This window comes from Camelus bactrianus, chromosome 32 (assembly GCF_048773025.1).
Source record: "Camelus bactrianus isolate YW-2024 breed Bactrian camel chromosome 32, ASM4877302v1, whole genome shotgun sequence".
Classification (NCBI taxonomy): domain Eukaryota; kingdom Metazoa; phylum Chordata; class Mammalia; order Artiodactyla; family Camelidae; genus Camelus; species Camelus bactrianus.
In genome coordinates this window covers 15124262-15146704 of record NC_133570.1, presented here as the reverse complement: position 1 = coordinate 15146704, position 22443 = coordinate 15124262, and the positions used below count along the sequence as shown (strand labels likewise).

Genomic DNA, 22443 nt, shown 5'->3' with positions numbered 1-22443 from the left:
TCATTCCAGAGTATATCAGGATGGCAGATCAGTACGTCCCCGTCCCAGGAGGGCCCAACAACAACAATTACGCCAACGTGGAGCTGATTGTGGACATTGCCAAGAGAATCCCCGTGCAGGTAGTCGGATGGGGCGCCCCAGTCTGCCCTTGGGGGACATGATGCTCTGAGCTCTGGAGCAACCCAATTCTGCAGTTTGGAAGGGACGGAGGAGCCAGATCCTATGAGACTCTGAAATCCGCAGCTGATATGACCCAGCAAAGAGCTTTTGGGCAGTGATGGTAGGTGGATTCTTGAAGGAAGACCTTCGTTCATGCCTCTCTGTATTTGCAGGCGGTGTGGGCTGGCTGGGGCCACGCTTCCGAAAACCCCAAACTTCCGGAGCTCCTGCACAAGCACGAGATTGCTTTCTTAGGTAGAGTGTGTCTCTGTCAGATACGTGGGAGTTGGGGTGTTGATGGGATGCTCTGTGGGTCAGATTCATGCTGCTATGGCCCTGTAAAGAGGGGGTCAGTTTGATATTCCCACATCATGCCTTTATGGTCAAGAGCAAGCAAGTCCAGGAGTGGGAGGGCACAGGGGTAAGTTGGCCAGGATAGGGAAGTAGGAGCTGCTACCATGGTTACCACAGCAGAATGATGCTGGGGCCAGCAGAACCCTCTGCAGGTGTTCCATTGGGTACTAAGATATCAGTCATGTTCAGATTTCTAAGTTGGTTTGGAAACCTTTCTGATGAGGCCACACCATTGCTTGGGCTGTTCTCAGGCCTTTGGAATGCACTCCCTCCTTGAGACCAGAATCTCCCATCTCAACTAGTTATTAGGTAAAATGATACCTATTGTCTATGGCATCTGTTTATTTAGGATTCGTATTTGTATCTGTATGCTTTGCTCAGTTACGCCGTCTGTCATCCGTGCGTGTGATCATTTACCATCCCCCCAAAGTCCCTGTTGCTGCTCCTTACCTCTGGGCCCACAGCACCGGCTTGTGTATAAAGCAGCTCGGTGCAGAATCAATACCTGATACTCACCTGAGGGTCTGCCTGGTGACCTGAGCTCGCTGATGTGTTCTTGGTCCACGGCCTCTCATTGGCTGTCACATGAGACTCTCGTTGTCTCTCATTTTTAACTCTAGAGGTTGATGGTCCAGCTCCATAGGCCAAATCTGGTCTGCTGCCTGCTTTTAAATAAAGTTTTATTGAAACACAGTGCTGCCCATTCACTTACGTATTGTCTCTGGCTCGTTACAGAAAAAGTTTGTTAACCCACGGTCTAGCATTTTGAGGTCTTGGCTTGCCCCCTTGGTCTAGCTTTTTGCTAGTGAATTTTGCGTATGCAACATAGCTGAGGTCGTAACTCATACCAGGTTTACAATCCACATGTGTTGAAAGTTGACCGATGAAGTAACAGAGTAACAGATTTTTTTTTTTTTCCTTCCCTGACTTGATGTTAAACTCCTTGAAAGCTGGGACCCGGGTACTTTTCTTTGTGTACTTGGTTGGCACCCAGCGTCCACAATCTTGTGCTGACTTGATTCTGTCTTCCCCCTTGTCCCCGATCCCTCAGGCCCTCCCAGTGAGGCCATGTGGGCCATGGGAGACAAGATCGCCTCCACCATCGTGGCCCAGACGCTGAAGATCCCAACGCTCCCCTGGAGCGGAAGCGGTAAGGGGCCCTGAACTTTGCTTTGGGGGAGCTCCTGGGCCCTGACTTACTACATGTGAGCAGAGAGGGTGACAGGCGGATGCTTTTTCAGTTCTCTCATTTAAAGAATTTAAATCATCAAGAAAATGGTACAGTTTCACTGCAGACAATTTAGAAAATATGAGAAGTACAAAAAAAGAAATAGAAATCGTTTATATCCCAGTGACCCGGTTTTGATCATTTGTTCTATTGTTCCAGTATTTTTTTTTTCTAGGCATATCCTTTAAAAACCCAGAGATCTTATGTTTAATAGTTAGTGACTTATTTTTTTCCTCACTAATGTTTCTATGTGAATAAATACACTTAACGACATTTAAAATTCCTGCATAGGATATTATATAGATGTACTATAATTTACTTAACAGCCCCCTATGGTTGTATGTTGAGGTTGTGTCCAATTGATTTTTTTCTAATTTTGAAAATATTAAAAGCCTTGATAATCTTGTGGCTGAATCTCTATGTACATTTTAATCATTTCCTTAGGCCAAATTCCTAAAAGTGGAATTGCTAGGATAAATTTAAAAAAATAAACAGGAGGGGGAGGGGATAGCTCAAGAGGTAGAGCACATGCTTAGCATGCACAAGGCCCTGGGTTCAACCCCCAGTACCTCCTCTAAAAGATAAAATAAATAAACCTAATTACCTCCCCCCCTCAAAAAAATATTTAAAAAATAATAAATAAATAAACAGGAATAAATAAATAAATAAACAGGAAAACGTCTCGAGTTTCCTATTCAATTTGATTTTTTTTTTCCTCCAAAGACTGAATTTTAAATTTGGAGTGAAAAGTTTGTTTTTGTTACCTTTAAAAAAATCTTTACCGGGTTTTGGAAAGTAATGATTCACATGCAAATGACTCCATAGGGTAGAGTCAGGATTTTGGGTGGATTCCGGTTAACATGGCTGTTCTTGGTAGACTCGGTCTGAATTCTCTAAAGCTTAATTTCCCATTCAGGGTTGAGTCAGTCCTTAAGGAAATTAAAATCCACTGTGGGAAGCTCAAGGACCTTGTCTGTATTCTCTTGGTCCAGAGTCTGGGTCTAGAGTGGCTTTGGTGAGAAACCTTTCTGATAAGGCCATACCATTTTTTTTTTCATGTAAATAAATATATTTATAGTTTTATTTTAATACCGTGGTTTAAACCCAACACTTGATCATGCATTATTATATGTTACATAATAATGTGGTTTCTGGGTTGTGTCTGTGCTGCTCTTAGGAAAATGCAGTTTTTTGTTTGTTTATAAATATTTTTATTTAAAAATAAATAAATAAATATTTTATTTCTTAAGTTCAAGAGGTAAAAATACTTTCCACTTTTAACGTACATTGCCATATTGTTTCTAAGGTGTTACAAATACATTTTCACTAGAAAATTATGAAACTACTAGTTTCCTTTGTGACCCTCCAGGTCTGACGGTTGAGTGGGCGGAGGACGCCCTGCTGCAGGGGCAAAGAATTAGCATCCCCGAGGACATTTATGACCAGGGTTGCGTGAGAGACGTAGACGAGGGCTTGGAGGTAAACGCAGATTCTGGGGGGCCCAGGTTCCAGAACCTTCTCACCGTCCTGGTAGTGGCGGAAACTGTCCAACCTCTAAAGATGTCTGTCTGTCCTTTGCCCCCAGGCAGCAGAAAAAATTGGTTTTCCCTTGATGATCAAAGCTTCTGAAGGCGGTGGAGGGAAAGGAATCCGGAAGGCGGAGAGTGCGGAGGACTTCCCCATTCTTTTCAGACAAGTGAGCTGTTCGGACTGTGTGTTGGGTTTTTTTGGGTTTTTTTTTTTAAATTAAAAAAAATTTTTTTGGTGGGGAGGCTATAGCTCAGTGGTAGAGTGCATGCTTAGCATGCACGAGGTCCTGGGTTCAATCCCCAGTACCTTCATTTAAAAAATGAGTAAACCTAATTACTTCCCCCCACAAAAAAGAAAAAGCAAAAAAAAAAATTTTTTTTTTCATTTTTATACGTTTTTTTCCTACCGTTTGTTTATTTGCTTTTAGGGAATTATAGTTGATTTACAATGTCGTGTTAGTGTCTGGTGTACAGCATAGTGATTCAGTTACACATCTATATATTATATACTCTTTTCCATTATAGATTATTACAAGACATTGACTGTAGCTCCCTGTGCTGTACAATAGGACCTCGTTTATCTCTGTGTATTTCTCCATGTGTCTCTGGGAGTGGTGTTTGTTCCATTGTTGGCCACCATATTCTCTCCACTAACATTATTGTGTCACAATCAAGAGGACGTTTGCGGGAGCTAGAAGGTTCCTGTGTTGTGTTGCAAAGCAAGTATGTACATTTTCACTCACAGAAGTCCATGGTTTGTGTTAATCTGTATGTGATTTCCTTGGATGTTTGATTCTATGAATCAGTGTGTCTATAAATGATTTCAGAGCTGTAGTTTCAGAATATCTTTTTGTGACTATTTATCTATCCAGAGATGGGATATTTTGTACATTTTAGCAGCTTTGGTATTTTTAATATCTCTAGATGATAGGTTTTTTTAATTGTAGGAAGTAATCTTGTATTTACTTATTTGTAGCCGGTTTTCCACTTTTAAAACATTATGCCCCTTGTTGGCAATGTTTATAAAGATTTATACTGAACAATTTTCCTTTTCTTAACCCAACTATTTTAATATTTCTAGGTTTTCCTCTAGACCGTGCTTATATGGGTATTTTAAAGAGTTGTATACAACCTACACGATATTTTGTTCTACGTTAAAAAAATTCTAAATTGTAGATAATGAACATTTTTTTTTTACCATGTTCCAGTCCTAATAGTTATTTTGATGATGGTGGTACAATATTCTTGATGTGGCCATAATCCTATTTATCAAAACTTTCCTTTTTTGTTAAATGTTAAGCTAGCTTCTATTTTCATTATTATGAGTAATGCCACTGTAGTATAATATGGCATTTAATACTATAAATAATATTTAGACTTTTTTTTTTTCTTCTTCCGAAATTATTTTCTTTGGTAAAAACTAGGGGGAGAAGAAGGACTTAGTTAAATAGCATGCACTTAATGCACTTACAAATACTTACCAGTAAATTACTTACTGAAAAGGTTTGCCAATTGTATGACGTGGGCGACACGTGAATGTTACATAAAGCAGTGGTTTCACTGCACATGTCCCCATTGGGGCATGCCAGTTTGGGGGTATTTTGGGGTGGAAATTTATATTTTCAGAAAAGTTGCAACAGCAGTACAGACTTCCCATTTATGTTTTGCCTGTTTCCCCTCTTGTTAACTTGTGCCACGACTGACACAACTAAGTGAGGAACAGCGGTCCAGTGAACTCCAGACTTGATTCAGATCTCCCCAGTTCTCCCCACTACTGTCCTCTTTTCTGTTTCAGGATCCAGTCCTGGACCCTGCCTTGTATTTCGAGTTTGTACAGGAAGAAGCCTCCTCCTTCTTTTTAAAAAACGGTCTTTACTTTTTAGAGCAGTTTTTAATTCACAGCAAAATTGAGTGGAAAAGACAGAGTTCCATATACCTGCCCTGCCCCCCATGCACAGCCTCCTCCTGGCTTGCTTTTCTTAATTACATGAATGCAATATGAAAACGTTCTCAATGTCAACATTCAGACAATTCAGTGATATGTTAGGAGTGAAAAAGGAAAGGCCCCTTTTCACAACATCACCTCTCAACCCCTTCTCAGATGTAACCTCTGTTAGCAATTGGGTTTCTTTCCACTACTTTTACTGTAATACATACTTTTACACAGACATTTCACACAATTCTGTTCTATTGTTTTTCACATAAGTGGCATCATACCGTATATTATTACAAACTTGCTTTTATGTTATATTTTGGGAGGCAGTAATCAGGTTTATTTATCATTTGTTTATTTTTAATGGAGGTACTGATATATAACCCAGGACCTCTGGCATGCTAAGCACGCACTCTACCACTGAGCTATACCCACCCCCGCCAAACTTGCTTTAAAAAAATTTTTGTCTTAGGAATCATTCCATGTGAACACTTATTTTTACTTTCTCTTTAAGGATCTCTGGACAGTGTGCCTATGATACAATGCCTTTTAGCCTTTAAGAGTATGGAGTCAGTCAGTCTGTAGGTACCACTGAAGAAAGCTGGCTGGGAGAGTGAATTAAATGGGAGAGAGAAGGCTCCAGGGTAGTGTGTTTTGGTCCTTTTTTTTTGTTTAAAGAAACATTCCCTCTGTACACGTCGGAGAAAACCAAAGTGTACCCAACTCTTAACAGCACGTTATCTTTAGAAGACGGGGTTGTGGGAAAATTTTACTTAACTATATTATGTATTTTCATAATATTTGACTTAAAAACAATGAGGATGTAATGTCTCTGGGAGAGGTGAAACTGAAGGATCAGCAAAACCATGGACATCACTGCCATTGTTCCGACCTCTCTTTCGAGAACTTCCTGCTCCAGCCCTGAGCCAGCCGCCCTGCCTTCCCCCCAGGTGCAGAGCGAGATCCCAGGCTCCCCGGTCTTTCTCATGAAGCTGGCCCAGCACGCCCGTCACCTAGAGGTCCAGATCCTCGCCGACCAGTACGGGAACGCCGTGTCCCTGTTTGGACGTGACTGTTCCATCCAGCGGAGGCATCAGAAGATCATTGAGGAGGCGCCAGCCACCATCGCCATGCCGGCCGTGTTCGAGTTCATGGAGCAGGTGGGCTCTGCGAGCTCGGGGGATTGGGGGGGCGACCCCAGAGGGAGCTGCCTCAGCTCAGATCCAACAAGAACTCTCAACAGTCCCAGTTGCCAAAGTGGGGTAGGTGTCTGAGGAGGGACCAGGGTGCCTTGGGGTGGTGGGGGGGTGGGACACTCATCACAGAGATGATTTCAGCCTCTCACAGTGAGATTGCTGAGGTCTCAAAGTAATTTACACAGAGCAGGTCCTCAGGCTGCATTTGGTGAGGGAACTAGTAAGTGATCCCCAAGAAAACCACTGGAAACGCCGCGGCTTCTGTCTCTTTGCAGTGCGCCGTGCTCCTGGCCAAGACTGTGGGCTACGTGAGCGCGGGGACGGTTGAATACCTCTACAGCCAAGATGGCAGCTTCCACTTCTTGGAGCTGAATCCCCGCCTGCAGGTGGAACATCCCTGCACGGAGATGATCGCCGATGTCAACCTGCCGGCCGCCCAGCTACAGGCAAGGAAACGGGCTCCGAACCCTGGGGCTCCTTCTGCCCAGAGTGGGGTCCCCTGTGCTGCTTAGACTAGACCTCCCCACCCATCTCCTGGCTGGTGTCCCAGCGAGTGACTGTCATGATGTGTGGGTGGCATGGAGAGCCACGCAGGCTGAGAACCTTCCATGAAGTTGTCTGTCATCTTTGGCCATATAGCCCTTGGAGAAACTGGCAAAAAGCCTTGGGTCTTCTTGGAAAAATACATTTTATACAATTTCAGGGCATTTGTGGATCCCCCAATACCCATTCAATACCCAAGAAAAAATACTCATTTTTTTCCATTATGACCCCCCACCATGGAGCCCTTTGAACATTTTCCCCCTAATTTCTCCCCCATGAAATGTTAATATCACAGATAAACTGTATATCTATTTGGGTCCTATAGATATATCTATGCTTTATATGGGCAGACCTTGTTTTATTCCAGTTTGCTTTATTGTATTTTTTTTTTACAAATGGAAGGTTTGTGGCAACCCTGTGTCAAACAAATCTGTTGGCGCCATTTTTCCAAAAGCATTTGTTCATTTCGTGCCTGTATCACATTTTGCTAATTCTTGCAATATTTCAAACCTTCCACCAGCAAAAAGATTAAGACTCTCTGAAGGCTCAGGTGATGAGAGCATTTTTTTAGCCATAGGGTATTTTTTAATTAAGGTATGTGCATTGTTCTTTTAGACGTAATGCTATTGCACACTTAATAGATGACAGTATAGTATAAATGTAACTTTTATATGCAGTGGGAAGCCGAAAAATTTGTGTGACTTGCTTTATTGTGATATTCGCTTTATTGTGGGGTTGAAACCGAACCTCCAATATCTCCAAGGTCTGCCTGTGCATAGAAAGAAGATTTTTTCACCCTCAAGTGTAAATATTTGCCCTCTTGGGGGCAATATAACCCCCATGAGAACATGTCACCCAGAGTTAGGAATTCTTGCATTAATGGGAAGTCTTAAATTTTTAAAATTAATGTCTCCTTCCTTCCTTTCTTTCTTAAAAATTTCTAAAATTTTGATTTCAATTAATTTTTGATTGAATTGAAAATAATTAAATTTTTAATTAAAATCAATTAGTAAAATTTAATTTCAGTTTCTTAAAAATTCTGCAAGAACTTTTATTGTCTTTTTTAGTTTGTTTCCTTATTTCTTTCACTTTGAAAAATTTCAGAAAAGTAGCAAGAATCATACAATTAACACCCATACCTTCTCTCTCTCTATTTGTGTGTTTGTATAATTTTTTTTTTTTTGGCTCAACCTCTTGAGAGATGTTTTAACTTGAACTTCATGCCACTTTGCCTCTTAATTCTTCATATAAGAACCTCTTGGGAATAAGACTGCAGCAGAATCAGTACACCCAGGACATAGAACTTTGAGGCTCCTGCCTGTCTTATCCAGTGTTATTCAGTGTCCACATGAAAATTTTCCCAGTCGTCCCAATAATTTGTCGCTGCTCTTTGTTTTGTTTGTTTGTTTAAGTCCAGGATCCAATCCAGGACCACACATCCCATTCCATTTTCATGTCTCCTCAGTCTCTTTAAACTGGAACTGTTCCCCGAGTCTTAGTTTTGTGTCCTTGACGTTGGCGTTTGTGAAGTGTTCAGGCAGAATGTCCCTCCGTTTGGATTTGCCCGGTCGTTTCTTCCCTGTGAGAGGCACTTACACACTTGGGCGATGTCGGGTCCTTCTCAGTGTGTCACATCCGAAGACGCAGCAGGTTTGATTTGATCATCTGGTTCAGCTAGTGTCCCTAATTGTTACTCACTCATTCCTCCAGCCCAGCTTTCCCTGCGTCCTTCACAAAACCTCCTTTAACTCTGCAGCTGGATACCGTGCCCCCTCCCAGCACTGAGCATCTGTAACTTTTATCTGATGCTTGTGGTGTCGTTTTGTGACTGTTGCTTCTCTTCCCAGTGACTCTGTTTGCTCCTTGAGGGCAGAGTCACGCTGTCTGTCTTTTTTCCTGTGGCTCTCCTGCCACCATGGTGCACGATGTCTGTCGTGTGCACAGCAGGAGCTCAGCATCTGAAATCACTCTCCACACCCTTTCCTCCATCGCCTTTGGCCCTGGGCTCGGCGTTCAGGGACTGACCATCTCATGGGATGGATTTTTAAATTTCAGATCGCCATGGGCGTGCCGCTGCACCGGCTGAAGGATATCCGGCTTCTGTACGGAGAGTCCCCATGGGGGGTGACGCCCATTTCTTTTGAAGCTCCTTCTAACCCCCCCCTCGCCCGAGGCCATGTCATTGCGGCCAGAATCACCAGCGAAAACCCAGATGAGGCAAGTGCGGGGTCCTGCGCTTCCACCATCTCCAACCTCCCACCATGGGCAGACCCCGAACATCAGCCTGGATGAGATGCCCAGGCTAATAGATGAGGAAACTGGGATGCGGGGAGCGACATGTCACAGTTTATCCATCTGTGAGGTGTGCCAGGTACCAGGCAGTTGCTTTCTTGCATCTCATTGCTCAGTTACGTGACAACCCACCCGCTGGGCATTGCTACCCCACATTACAGCTCGAGAGCTTGGGGTGACTCACCCCATGCCCAGGACCTGCTGAGGCCGTGGCCAAGCCCCATGGGTAGACTTTAAAGTCCACGTCCATCTTTAGGGAGTAGCCAAGTTCAGAGCACAAGCCCTTGGATTTCTGGCCTTGTGAACTTTTTGCTGCAACATAAATACAGTCTCTCTGTGACTTGTTCTTGTGCCTTAAAATACCAGCCGGCCGGTATCTGTCACAGTTTACATGCTTACTAACAGTTGATTGTCGCATAATCTCCATAGTCTACCCCAGTTTAGTTGTTTAATGACTGCTTTCAAGAAACTTGGGATAACAGAGCCCCCCTCTACCTGCCTCCATCCCCTTTTTAATGAAAGAATTTTAAACTATGGTGATTGTATTAGTTTGGGATCTTTGGCTGAAAGCGAACAACCAATTCTGGTGGTAGACAAGTAAGGCGGGACATTTTCAGGGAGCTGATGGCTTGTTCACAGGTGCCTGGGAGGATGGAGGACCCCGTGTGGGATTAGCTTAGGCACCTGGAACTTTCCATCTCTGGCCACCAAGCAAGTCTGCCAAAAACGAACGCCTCGAGAGCTCTAAGCTCCAGCAAAAGCCCCACGCCCTCCCCTTACCAAAATTCTTCTCAGAAGGGGAGGGCCATCCCCACAACGGCAGTTAGGTGTGTGCCAGCATCAACAAGGGCTAACACTCGATTTCCTTCTCTGCTGGAATTCTCATCAGCCGGAATTGGAAATTCAACTCATCTCCGCTTTTATTTAAACTTTTACTGTCAACAATGTCAGGTATATAAAATCACCATGTACCTTCATTCAGCTCCATCAGTGACCAGCATTCACCGGCATCATGTCTGTACATCCTCTCCTGGTCCCAGCTTGGCTGTTAGTCTGTAACTGTCTTTTAAACTAAAAATCACACACAGTGATGTGCTCCCCCAGTTACACCGGCACCCCTAGTGAGAAGTATCGATGTTTTATTGGTCACGCCAAGCTTTGGGGTGTGGGAGGGGCCCTTGGGCTTTCCGAGGACTTAACTCTGATGAAAATAGGTTTGGAATAATGCTTTCTTCCACCTTGCTTTTTCTGTCTGGCCTCCAGGGGTTTAAGCCGAGCTCCGGAACAGTCCAGGAACTGAATTTCCGCAGCAGCAAGAATGTGTGGGGTTATTTCAGCGTGGCCGCTGCGGGTGGCTTACATGAATTTGCCGATTCCCAGTTTGGGCACTGCTTCTCCTGGGGAGAGAACCGGGAAGAGGCCATCTCGTCAGTATCTCCCTCCCCTCCCTCCTTCCTTCCCTCCTTCCCTGCAGTCCTTCAAGAAAACTAAAAGTTAGCCGGTGGCTTCAGATGCAGTAGAGTTCTAGAAGATGAAGGGTTTTGAATCACAGAGCAGACCTGATTTTAAAAAGCCTGTGCTGAAATCCAAGAGCACAAAACTAGGAGAGTTCTGAGCAAATGGGGACAAGTTGGTCATCTGTGAGGCCGGTGGCTCACCTCGTACGTGCAGGTTCCGGTCCCACAACTGACTTGCAGCAGCCTTTTCAACACCCTTGTTTAACCCCCCTGGGTCCTCATTTTCTCACTCTGAAAATGGGGTCTTATCGCCCCTTCACCGTACCTGCTGACGGCACGCAGGAGCATCCTAACAGGTGTGGAAGCTGTCCTCTCCCAGGAGGAGAAGCTTTCTAATACCCCCTTTGTCTGCTGCGCTTCCCCTTAAACATTCTCCCCATGATTTCATAGAGCGGAGTTTTCTGCCCTTTGGACTGGACCTCCTGCTGGGAGGGAGGCATCCCCTCTGAGAAATGGGAGGTGGTCACATCCAAGCATGCGTGGGCTGGTGACTGCCATGCGCCGAGTAGGGTACCAGTGTTAGCCATCTGCGGATGCACCCCAGGCACACTGAGACCGGCACCTGCCCTGGGATGCTGGGGAACTTTGAGAGGTCCAGCGGGAGAGCGAGGCAGAGCAACTGGCATGGGTAATAATCATCATAATCATTGTAATTCATTATTTCATAGCAGCTATGTTTATTGATCAGTGACCATGTGCTTTATGTGGATTGTCTCATTTTAAGCCCCAAGTACGTGTGTGAAGGCAGGGTTATTTCCCCATTTTCCAGATGAGAAAACTGAGGCCCCAGGCAGTTAAGTCACTTGCCCAAGATTTACTTGGTCAGTAAATGCTGGAGCTGAGATGGACTCAGGCCATCTGACTCGGGGCCCTCTTTTACCTTCCGTGTTGTTCCAGCTCACTGGGAACCCCGCCGGAACTCTGATGACACACATGTTAAGTGGGAAATCAATCGTGTACCTTTCCTTCCAGGAACATGGTGGTGGCTTTAAAGGAACTGTCCATCCGGGGCGACTTCAGGACCACCGTGGAATATCTCACTAATCTCCTGGAGACTGAGAGCTTCCAGAACAATGACATTGACACCAGCTGGTTGGATCACCTTATCGCCGAGAAAGTGCAGGTGGGGACCTGGAGAACCCCTGGCTCCCCGTGGCCTTGATCACTGTGGATACTGATGCACAGAGTCTTCCCTAGGCCGAGAAGCCGGATATCATGCTCGGGGTGGTGTGCGGAGCCTTGAACGTGGCCGACTCGATGTTCAGAACCTGCATGACGGATTTCTTACACTCGCTGGAAAGGTGGGGCTCATGGGTACTTCCTTTCCCCTCTTGGGTTATGTGTTGGTGGCAAATAAGGCAGAAGCCTGCTGTATTTGAGTGCAAATCAGGCACCAAGAATTAGTGAACCCCTCCTACGTGGCTTGCCTTTGAAATTCCTCGGATAAACCTAGGCTACCCTAAAAGAGGCCAGAGGGGGAGGGGATTCTCAAGGCCAAGGCGGCGGTCATCCTCCAGATAGACGTGTGCTTATTCATGCTGACCTGTGTAAGGTTCATTGTAACGTTCAGAAGTTGTGGGAGGAGGAGGTGGTTTTAACAACCAAAGCAGCAGGCAGGGGATAGCTCAGTGGTAGAGCGCATGCTTAGCCTGCATGAGGTCCTAGGTTCGATCCCCAGTACCTCTGTTAAAAAAATAATAATGAAAAGGTTTTTAAAAAAGCAAAGCAGGTTATAGGTCACCTCCACGAATGGTTCTTTCCCAGACCCTCACGTGAAGTAGGTGATCAGTGAAATGGCCCTGGGGAAGGGGTCAAGAGCTCCCTCTTAGGATGGGCCAGGGGTTCCCAGCCTCAGCACCACTGACATTTTGGGCTGGGACGTCTTTTGCGGTGGGGGCATCCTGTGCAGTGTGGGAAGTTAGCAGCATCCCTGGTCCCATCCACAGCACCCCCCCTCCCCCTGGGAGTCAGGACGATCAAGCATGTCACCCGATATTGCCAGATGTTTCCAAGGTAAAGGCAAAAATCTCTGATTGAAAAATTGTGATAGACAAAGGGAACAAGTAAAAAGGAAATAAAAGGATGAACGTTTTAGTCCCCGATTAGTGTGCCTTTGAACGGTAATAGAATCACAGCTCGTGCACAGGTTTCTTTCATAGGCAGGTGGCAGGATTCCCATGTAAGGAATTTTTCCAAGAAGAAGCCTTTATGCATTTTGCTTCCTGGAGAGCCTTTTGAAATTTCCCATCCTACAGTAAGAGCAGTTTCCTTAAATCCTGAGGGATGGCAGGTTCCCATCCATTCCTTGCTTTTTGATTAGATTTAACCTTTTCAGTACAGCCAGGTGTGTTAGTGCTTAGAAGAGGCCAAGAGTGGGTGTTTTTTTTTAAATCCAGGGGATGGATGGCCGCAGAGTTCTCAGTCACTCTCTGACCTCAGGTCTGTCTTCTCTCTCAGGGGCCAGGTCCTCCCCGCAGCCTCTCTCCGGAACATTGTGGATGTGGAATTAATTTACGGAGGCGTGAAGTACATTCTCAAGGTAACAGCCTCTGTTTCTTGCACGTCTCAAACACCTTGGGGGCTCAAGGGGGTTTTATTTATGCCTTGGGCCCTCCCTGCTTGGTTCGTGTAGTCCCGTGACCTTGAAACCTAAGTGCTTTGGGTTCCAGGGCCTAACTGGTGTCTTTAGACAACAGAAGTTTATTCTCTCACAGTTCAGGAGGCCAGAAGTCCAAAGCCAAGGTGTCGGCTGAGGTGTGGTGTCTTTGAAGACTCCAGGGGAGAATGTGTTGCATGCTTTCCTAGCTTCTGGTGGCTGTGGGCAGTCTTTGGCGTTCCTTGGCTTGTGGACAGTCACTCCAATCCCCGCCAGTCTCTGGCTTTGTACGGCCACCTTCTCTGTGTGTGAGTCTGTCTGTCTGTCTTCACGTTGTCTGTCTTCTGTGTCTGTGTGTCTCTGGGTCTCTTGTCCTCTTACAGGAACAGCAGTCAAATTGGATTTAGGGCTCACCCTAGTCCAGAATGGTCCCTCCTGAACTAACAATGTCTGCAAAGACCCTGTTTCCAAATAAGGCCTCATGCTGAAGTTCCGGGAGGGGCATGAGTCTGGGGGACACTCTTCAACCCAGAACAGAGTGTGAAGGGGACTGTTGCTCAACTGCAGAGCACCTGGGTGCAGTTCCCAGGGCTGCGAGGTTGGCTTTGTCCCGCGTCTGCGCCGAGAAGCATCGTGCAGATTTCCAGTCGCTTCCTGGTCCATTACCGGTGTTTCTGGAGCTTAGTCAGGGTCTCTCTCTTCTGTCGGAAGTATCTTAGTACCCGTCCTGAGCCCTCCCAGGTCAACTCAACAGAGTATCAGAGAATATGTGGGAAGTACGGGCACAGGGTGAGGCTCCCGGTCCAAGTCGGGGTGACCTGCGGGAGTGACGTGTCCCCAGGGAGCCAGAGCCTCCCCGGCACTTTCCAGCCTCACGTTCCAGGGTGGGAAAAGACGAGTGCTCCTGAGGCAGAATTTTTATTTTCTCTTTTAACATTGCTGAGCACACATTGAATTTTGGGGATTTTCAGGCTGAGTTCAGCCACACGAGTGTGTTAGCCTGGGCGATGTGTGTAAAATCACTTCCTTTTTGTCTCTGATGCTTCTTGGCTCCCTTTGGGGGCCTGGGTCCTCTCAACTCGATTTTAAATATGTTACACGCTCATTGTAGAAAATTTCAAAACAGCAAACACGCGTAAAGTGTCAGAGAAACAATCCACCATGTGTCAACATTTTAGCAGACCTCTTTTCAGTTATTTTCTCCCATAGGCATTGATTTTATGAAGTTGAGATCACGATGCAAACATGTTTTTATTGCTTTGATATTATCATGGCATAAAGTTTCCCTATGTTGTTAACAAGTTTTCCTGAACATCAGTTTATTTGGGGCGGGGGGCTTTTTTAAATTTTAATTTTTAGATTCTTTAGTTGAAGTATAGTCATTTTACAATGTTGTGTCAGTTTCTGGTGTACAGCATAATATTTCAGTCATACATATACATACATATATTCCTTTTCATTATAGATGGTTACTACAAGATATTGAAGATAGTTCCCCATGTTATACAGTATACACTTGTTTATTTATTTTATATATAATAGTTAGTATCTGCAAATCTCAAACTCCCAATTTATCCCTTTCCCACCCTCTTCTCCCTGGTAATTGTAAGTTTGTTTTCTATGTCTGTGAGTCTGTTTCTGTTTTGTAAATAAGTTCATTTGTATCTTTTTTTTAAGATTCCATGTATAAGTGATGTCATATGATTTTTGTCTTTATCTGACTTGCTTCACTTATGATGATGTCCAGGTCCATCCACGTTGCTGCAAATGGCATTATTTCATTCTTTTTTATGGCTGAGTAGTATTCTGTTGTATAGATATACCACAACTTCTTTATCCAGTCATCCTAAACGTCAGTTTAGAGTTTGCAGCACGGTCCAGTAGAACTTTCAGCAGGAATGGAAATGTTCTAGACCTGCACAGCCCGGCGTGGGCCACCGGTGGCTGTTGAGCCCTTGAAATGGGGCAAGTGTAACTGAGGAACTGAGTTTTACCTCTCATTTTATTTTAATTAATTTATATTTGAATAGGCACGTGGGCTGGGGCTCCCATATTTGACAGTGCAGGTCTAGAATATTCCATGGCAATACCCATTGTTGGATAGCTAGTTTGGGTCTGAGTTTTCTTGTTACCATCAATAAGGATGCAATAATTATTTCTCTATTTCCTGCCATCTTTTGTCACAAAGTATGTCTCTTTAGGGTTAGTTTCTGGTGAAAGAACACAAATATTGAACTGAGGGCCAGATGGAGCCGGCATTTCAGATTGAAATGCAGGGCCTGGGCGTGTGTGCCTCTCACCAGTGTCCCAGATCTCTTAGGTGCCCTTGGGCTGAGCCAGGTCTAGGGGGCAGAGCCTGGTCCACATCCAGACAACTGGGGGAGGCCCCGGGCTGCATCACCCAGAGCAAGACCCCGTCTCCCCAGCACGCAGGGCAGCCCTGCTTGGAGACCAGAATCTGAAGGAAGCCCCCAGCCCTCAAGGGCATGTGGTGGGCAGGATGTGGCTGGACTGGGACTGTGCCTGTGGCCAGCAGCCGTTAGCCTACCCACGGGGCCATTGTGGCTCACTGACTCCGGGTCCTTCCCTCCCCCTTACTGCTCCCTTGGGGTGAGTGAGGGCTGGGAATAGAGAGAGGAAGTCTCTGCCTCGGCACTTCTGCCCACAGTGGACGTTAGCCTGGCTCGTGGTCAAGGATGGGGGGCCCAGGAGGTGCTCTGGGGGCACAGGAACAAGCAGGCATCCTCACTTCAGGTGGGAACATTGAGCCTGTCCCCACAGGTGGCCCGGCAGTCTCCGACCATGTTCGTCCTCATCATGAATGGCTGTCACATCGAGATCGATGCTCACCGGCTAAACGACGGGGGTCTGCTGCTGTCCTACAACGGTAACAGCCACACCACCTACATGAAGGAAGAGGTCAACAGGTGCGTGGAGGGGGTGTCGAAAATACAGAGCAGGTCCGTGTGCAGTCTGAGGGTCTTAGCCAAGGCACCTCCTCCAGTAAATTCTGGGTCTCAGGGAGCTGTTCAGCCTTTGGCTGGAATTCTATGCAACCGGCAATCATTTATGGGAAGCTCATGAGAGGCCCTTTTCCAGTGGGAGGATTCAGAGCTGCGAGGTGTGTGATGAGTACCAGCTGCCCTGTGTCTGAGACGCAGCCTCCACGCCCATCGGAGCACAGGCTTGGAGGAGATGCAGCCGTCCTGTTAGGGAAGCGGCTGTTTATGGGCGTCCAGTTACAACAGGTGCTGGATGAGGTGATAGGATAGAGCCCCGGTCACGACTCGTGGAGCCTGTCGGGGAAGAGACACATGGAACCAGCAGATGATGGCAGGAAAGGTTGCTTTGCGTCTGGATGGGTGGAACAGGATGACTCGGTAGCACTTAGAACAGAGATATCTCTATCGTGAGACAGACTCAGAGACCCTCCCAGTCTGGTGTGTCTGACCACCCTGAGCTCACACAGTGACATGTAGGATGCCCCCCAACTAAACAGGTGACAAAGTCCCCTGGCCAAGGAGAGTAAGATGGGGAGGGAATGGGTGGGGGGCGTTCAGAGGCCCCATGCCTGAAAAGGCTCCAGCTGGGGCGTGGAGACTCCCTCCCCAATGCTCAGTGGAAGAAGTCGGACTAGATTCATTCCAGATTGGTGTTTTATTACCTCTTTTTAACCCATGTACTGTCTGCCAAGAATATTCAATATGATCGTAAGCTCCACCCAAGACTCATGCTCTTCCTGGTTCTAAGGTGAAGCCTTTCAGTGGGTCAGTGTTTATCGAATGCTGTTGGCTGATTGCTTTCTCTCTGCTGGGGCCTGTTGGAATGATGTCAGGAAGAGGAACTAATTTTCAGCCAGAAAAGGGTCCCACCACCTCTCGTTCCCAGTATCTCTGCGGGAACTATCAGACGCCACCATTGGGGAAAGTGGAGTGAGTCCCTCAGATCACACAGGGTGGTGCTCACGGCTGCCTTTAGGAAGGGAAGATGCTGTGGAAAGCCTGACCTGGGCACCTGGGTCAGTGGTCCCCTCCAGTGTCCCCACCTCCTCCTCGCTCCTTCTCTCTCCCAGTTACCGCATCACCATCGGCAACAAGACGTGTGTGTTTGAGAAGGAGAATGATCCCACAGTCCTGCGAGCCCCTTCGGCTGGGAAGCTGATGCAGTACATGGTGGAGGACGGGGGCCATGTCGAGGCCGGGGGCAGCTACGCTGAGATCGAGGTGACGGCAGAGCCCGCCCCTGGGGGTGGGGCTCCCACCCCATTCCTGAGGGTGGGGCTCCCACCCCATTCCTGGAGGGAGGGCCAGTGGGCAGTGGTTCTGCACCCCAGCGAACAGGCTTCCCTTCTCACCTGGGTCATCATCTGCAAATGCCTAAAAGAGCCAGGGTGCAGAGTTCAGCCCAAACTCCCTGCGGTATTCAGACGGAAAAACCTCAAAAGAGTACACCTCCCCAGGAACGAGTAAGCACTGATGAATGATAACAGTAGTTGGAGGCGGCAAGTGGTGAAGAGGGGGGATAGCTCAGGGGTAGAGTGTGTGCTTAGCATGTAGGAGGTCCTGGGTTCAATCCCCAGTACCTCCATTAAAAGAAAATTAGTTAATTAACCTAATTACCCCTCTCCCCCAAAAAACCCAAACAAAAAATAAAATAGTTGTTCAGTAAATTTAAAAATACATATTTTTAAAAAAGTGGTAAACGCACACCTGCAAAGCACTTACCACTGAAAAATTCATCACATCCACTCAGCCAGACTCTCGGCCAGTTAAAGGGGCTGATGACCGCGATGCAAACGTATTCTTCATTCCCCAGAGGGTTTTCTCACTGCGTTTAAAAAAGAAGCCAGTCACAACATGCAGCTTATGCTAGGAATGTGTACATCAGTCACCCTGCAGAATAGGATTTAGCTGTATTTCTGAGAGAGAGGACATACTTTGGAAATAAACATCAGTTTCCAGGTCTGTAAATTGGGCACAAAAAAGCCTACCTCCCCAGCTGGCTTTGCAGATGGAGGAGATTTATGAAGAGTGCCCGGCAGGCAGCAGGCTGTGTAAACACCAGTTCCCTCTACCCTCTCTGCTTGAACTCTGCGCAGGGAGTCATTCTGTGTAAAGGACACGGTCCCCGTTACTAGTTTGGGGTGACACCGACCAGTCTTGGTGGGCTTCAGCTTATTTTGTCTTTTTGCAAAACAGGTGATGAAGATGATCATGACCCTGACCGTGCAGGAAAGTGGCCGGGTGAAGTATATCAAGCGCCCGGGGGCTGTGCTGGAAGCGGGCTGTGTGGTGGCCAGGCTGGAGCTCGATGACCCTTCTAAAGTGCACTCAGTATGTGGCACCCCAGCACGGTTGCCCCACCTGCCCACAGCCAGACAGACTTGAGGCTCCCGGCAGCCAGCGTGACGGGGGCAGAAATGTGCTTGCCTTTGCTCAGCATCTCCCGTCCTGTGCAGAACAGAGCCCAAGTCCTTCTGATGACCTGCAAGACCCTCCATGAGCTCTCCCCCGCTTTCCTCTCTGGCTTCATCCTCTCTCCCCCTCCCCCTGCTTAATGGACCACTCCAGACCTGTCCCCTTGGGGCTGGCTCCCTCTGCGCTGGAAGAACCTCCCCCCAGGGATTTACAGGGCTCACCCTCTCACTTCCTGTGAATTTTTACTCAAACATCATCTCTCCAGTGAAGCATTCCTTGACCACCTTTAAAATTTTTTAATAGCTTTTATTATGTTTTTAGCAGTTTTGAGTTTATAGAAAAATTTGGGAAGATGGTACAGAAAGTTCTTATTGTTTCCCTATTCTTTCCCAATTCCCTGCTGTTTTTTTGCACTCATGTGACACCTCTGTCACAGTGAAGCAATATTGGGATGTTATTATTATTATTTATTTTTTAATTGAAGTATAATTGATTTACAATGTTGTGTTAGTTTTAGGTATACAACGAAGTGATTCAGTTATACATATATATGTATTTTTTTTAGATTCTTTTCCGTTATAGGTTATTTCAAGTTACTGAATATAGTTCCATGTGCTATAAGTATGTCATGTTGTCTGTCTATTTTATATATAGTGGTGTAGGTCTGTTAATGTCAATTTCCTAATATTTCCCTCCCCTACTTCCCCTTTGGTAACCATAGGATTGTTTTCTGTGTCTGTGAGTCTGTTTCTGTTTTGTAAATCAGTTCCTTTCGTAAGATAAGTTCCTTTGTATCATTTTTTTAGGTTCCACAAATAAGTGATATCATATGATGTTTATCTTTCTCTGTCTGATTTACTTCACTTAATATGATCATCTCCAGGTCCACCCATGTTGCTGCAAATGGCATTATTTCATTCTTTTTTATGGCTGAGTAGTATTCCATTGTATATGTATATACATCTTTTTTATCTATTCATCTGTCAGTGGACATTGAGGTTGCTTCCATGTTGAGGCATCATTATTCATTGAAGTCCATGCTTTACACAGATTTCCTTAGTAGCGTTTTTTTTTTAATTTTGATGAAATATGCATAAAGTATAATTTACCCTCTTAAACTTTTGAAGTGTACAGTTCTGTGCCATTAAGTCTGTTCACACTGTCATGCAGCCGTCACCATGCAGGGTCCCCAGCGCCTAAATAGATATTTATTGGATGAACACACACTAGTGCAGGTGCTGTTTATGATTTACAAAATGCATGGACTGTGGTATGAGAATTTCCTAAATTTTCACCCTCCTAGAGCAGGCCAGGCATGCGGGGAGGCGGTCTGGTTTAATCTCTGGGATTAATCCCTGGGATTCAAGAGATGGAAAATAGAGAAAACAGGCAGATAATCTTGGTGAGAAAGCAAAGCAAAACAGAAGCATCTGTCAATGAAAATAATCAATAAACAATCTCTAATAAGAACAGAAAAGAGTTTTGATTGAGCCAAATTGAAGACTGCAGCCCAGAAGACAGCCTCTCATAACTAGGAGGAGCTGCTCCCAGAGAAGAATAGTTTCCAGCACAGTTTGATGTTTTGTCAAAACAGTGAACATCAAACAAGTCAGGGATATGTTCCTTCAAGATTTCCGAAAAAAAAAAAAAAAAAAAAGATCGGCACATACACAGTGAGTCAGCATGGCCTTGGCGCCTGGAAGGAAGTCTTATCGCCAGAGGACCAGCATCACATCCCAGGAAGGGAGGCATTTAATCTTTATTTTTAACAGGGACATTCTCTACTTCTGGTCTTTTTCTTTAATAATTAAAGCCAGTGTACAATGTATATTTGATAGGCCACAAACAGGCTGTTCTGGTTAGAATAAAATTCAACTTAACTCACATACAAGCCAGAATGACTTCCCCACATCTCAATACGTAAAAATGTCTTTGATCACATCTCACTCCCTCCACAATGACTGGAGGTGCATAACTGACATTTGCAAAGGGGAAGATGTGGAAACCTCACACAGGGGTGTGAAGGTAGCAGCTTTAACTTTCCACTACGATGTTTTCTCCCGTTCCCCTCTCCCCGCCAGGCTTCATTCCAACTTTGATGTGTCTGTTGTGTGTTGGTAGAGCTGCCACCGTCCTTGGCTTGGCTTGTCTCCCTCAGAGGCCACAGTGGCCTTGACTTCTGGTTCTTGTGTCTCGTCAGGCTGAGCCATTCACGGGAGAGCTCCCCGCCCAGCAAACGCTGCCCATCCTCGGAGAGAAACTGAACCAGGTTTTCCACAACGTCCTGGAGAATCTGACCAATGTCATGAACGGCTACTGCCTGCCGGAGCCTATTTTTAGCATCAAGGTGGGTCACGTGTAGGGGAGGTGTGTATCACACACACATGCATAGGTCCAGGTGACCAGAAGATCCCGAGATCTTTATTGAAGGAAGGACTGAGAAAATGGGTCATTCTCTGTTGTTTTTATTGAGGACCTGTTCTCAGGGAATTCCTTAGTTTCATTGTAAGTATCAGTGTGCATTTCCCTTTGATTATAAACTATTGTAAAAGTTTCGTTGATTTTTTGGGGGGGGTTCAGTTCTGCTCAACACTGAGGATGTTCACGTAGTAAGTTAAGAAAGGAGTCGAGGGTGGGTCACCCTCTTAAAGACACAGCAAGGAAGGGACTTTGTTCAGAAACACCACTCTATTCATCACCCCAGGGTCCCGCTGTCTATGGAGGAAGAAGTAGTTCTCAGATTTGCAGACCTCCATGGAAGACTCATGCTGCTAAACTCAGCATCAATAGCCTTAAAACTCGGCTGCATTGCAGGCCGTCCCAGAATAGCCAATCATGGTGACAGTGGTGACACTGATAATAACAACCAGCCCTCATCTCGATCGTGTTATGTGCCAGCCACTACGCTAAGCACTTAAAACTTATTAAGTCATTTAATCCTCCCAACAGCCTATGAGGTAGGAACTGTTATTATTTCCATTTTACAGGTGAGGAAACTGAGGCACAGAGAGGCTAAGAAACTTGCCTTGTTTCACCCATGAAGAGGCAAAGAGGGGACTTGAACCCTGGCCCTCTGGCTCCAGAGTCCATGCTCCTAGCCCCTAGGCGATGCTGCCTAATTGTCTGTTAGAATTGCAACATTTTTTCAGTCCTTCCACTTGCCAGGGCATGCGTGATTTCATTTTTAAACCTTAAACAACCATGTTATGGGGTTGGCACCCTTATCCTCCCCATTCAAAGACCATCAACGTTTTGGGTGACCGGGAGCAGTGGAACATAGCTGCTCAGTCTCTGAGTCTGCCTGAGTTTTCCCCCCGATGTGGCTTCTTACTAGCTGGGTGACTTTGGGTAACTTAACTAACCTCTCTGTGCTTCGGTTTCTCCAGCTGTAAAATGGGAATGATGATATACCTCCTTCGTCGGGTTGTTTCTGAGTATCAGATGGGAACGTGCACATGCAGGTCTTAGGACCGTGTCTGGCACTAAGCGAGTGTCCCACAAACACTGGCTCTTCACAGGGCCTTATGTTCTGTCCTCAGCCCACACTGGCTGTTTGGACTCACGGAGAGGGGAGTGCAGCCTTTCTGGGTGGGGAAACTGGGTGTTCATTCCCGCTCAGGGGGCCATCCACTCAGGACTAGTCCCGATACTCCTGGGTCTCCATCTTTGGAAACAAGTG

General features: G+C 46.0%; 1 protein-coding gene across 9 annotated transcripts in view; it reads left to right on the top strand.

The window, feature by feature from the left end:
* The window catches only part of ACACB (acetyl-CoA carboxylase beta), a 96809-nt gene that overhangs the window by 30864 nt on the left and 43502 nt on the right, over positions 1–22443 (top strand). For all 9 annotated transcript variants that reach the window (XR_012503573.1, XR_006727884.2, XM_074356018.1 and 6 more), the window contains 16 exons: positions 10–119; positions 333–414; positions 1565–1663; positions 3111–3220; positions 3327–3437; positions 6154–6363; positions 6675–6845; positions 8998–9159; positions 10498–10661; positions 11724–11874; positions 11949–12052; positions 13209–13290; positions 16129–16274; positions 17420–17570; positions 18546–18680; positions 20965–21111. Coding sequence is in view for 7 of the 9 variants with exons in the window: in XM_074356018.1 (XP_074212119.1) it covers positions 10–119; positions 333–414; positions 1565–1663; positions 3111–3220; positions 3327–3437; positions 6154–6363; positions 6675–6845; positions 8998–9159; positions 10498–10661; positions 11724–11874; positions 11949–12052; positions 13209–13290; positions 16129–16274; positions 17420–17570; positions 18546–18680; positions 20965–21111 (2135 nt within the window). In the remaining 2 variants the exon portion in view is untranslated. The remainder of the gene's footprint in view (positions 1–9; positions 120–332; positions 415–1564; positions 1664–3110; positions 3221–3326; positions 3438–6153; positions 6364–6674; positions 6846–8997; positions 9160–10497; positions 10662–11723; positions 11875–11948; positions 12053–13208; positions 13291–16128; positions 16275–17419; positions 17571–18545; positions 18681–20964; positions 21112–22443) is intronic.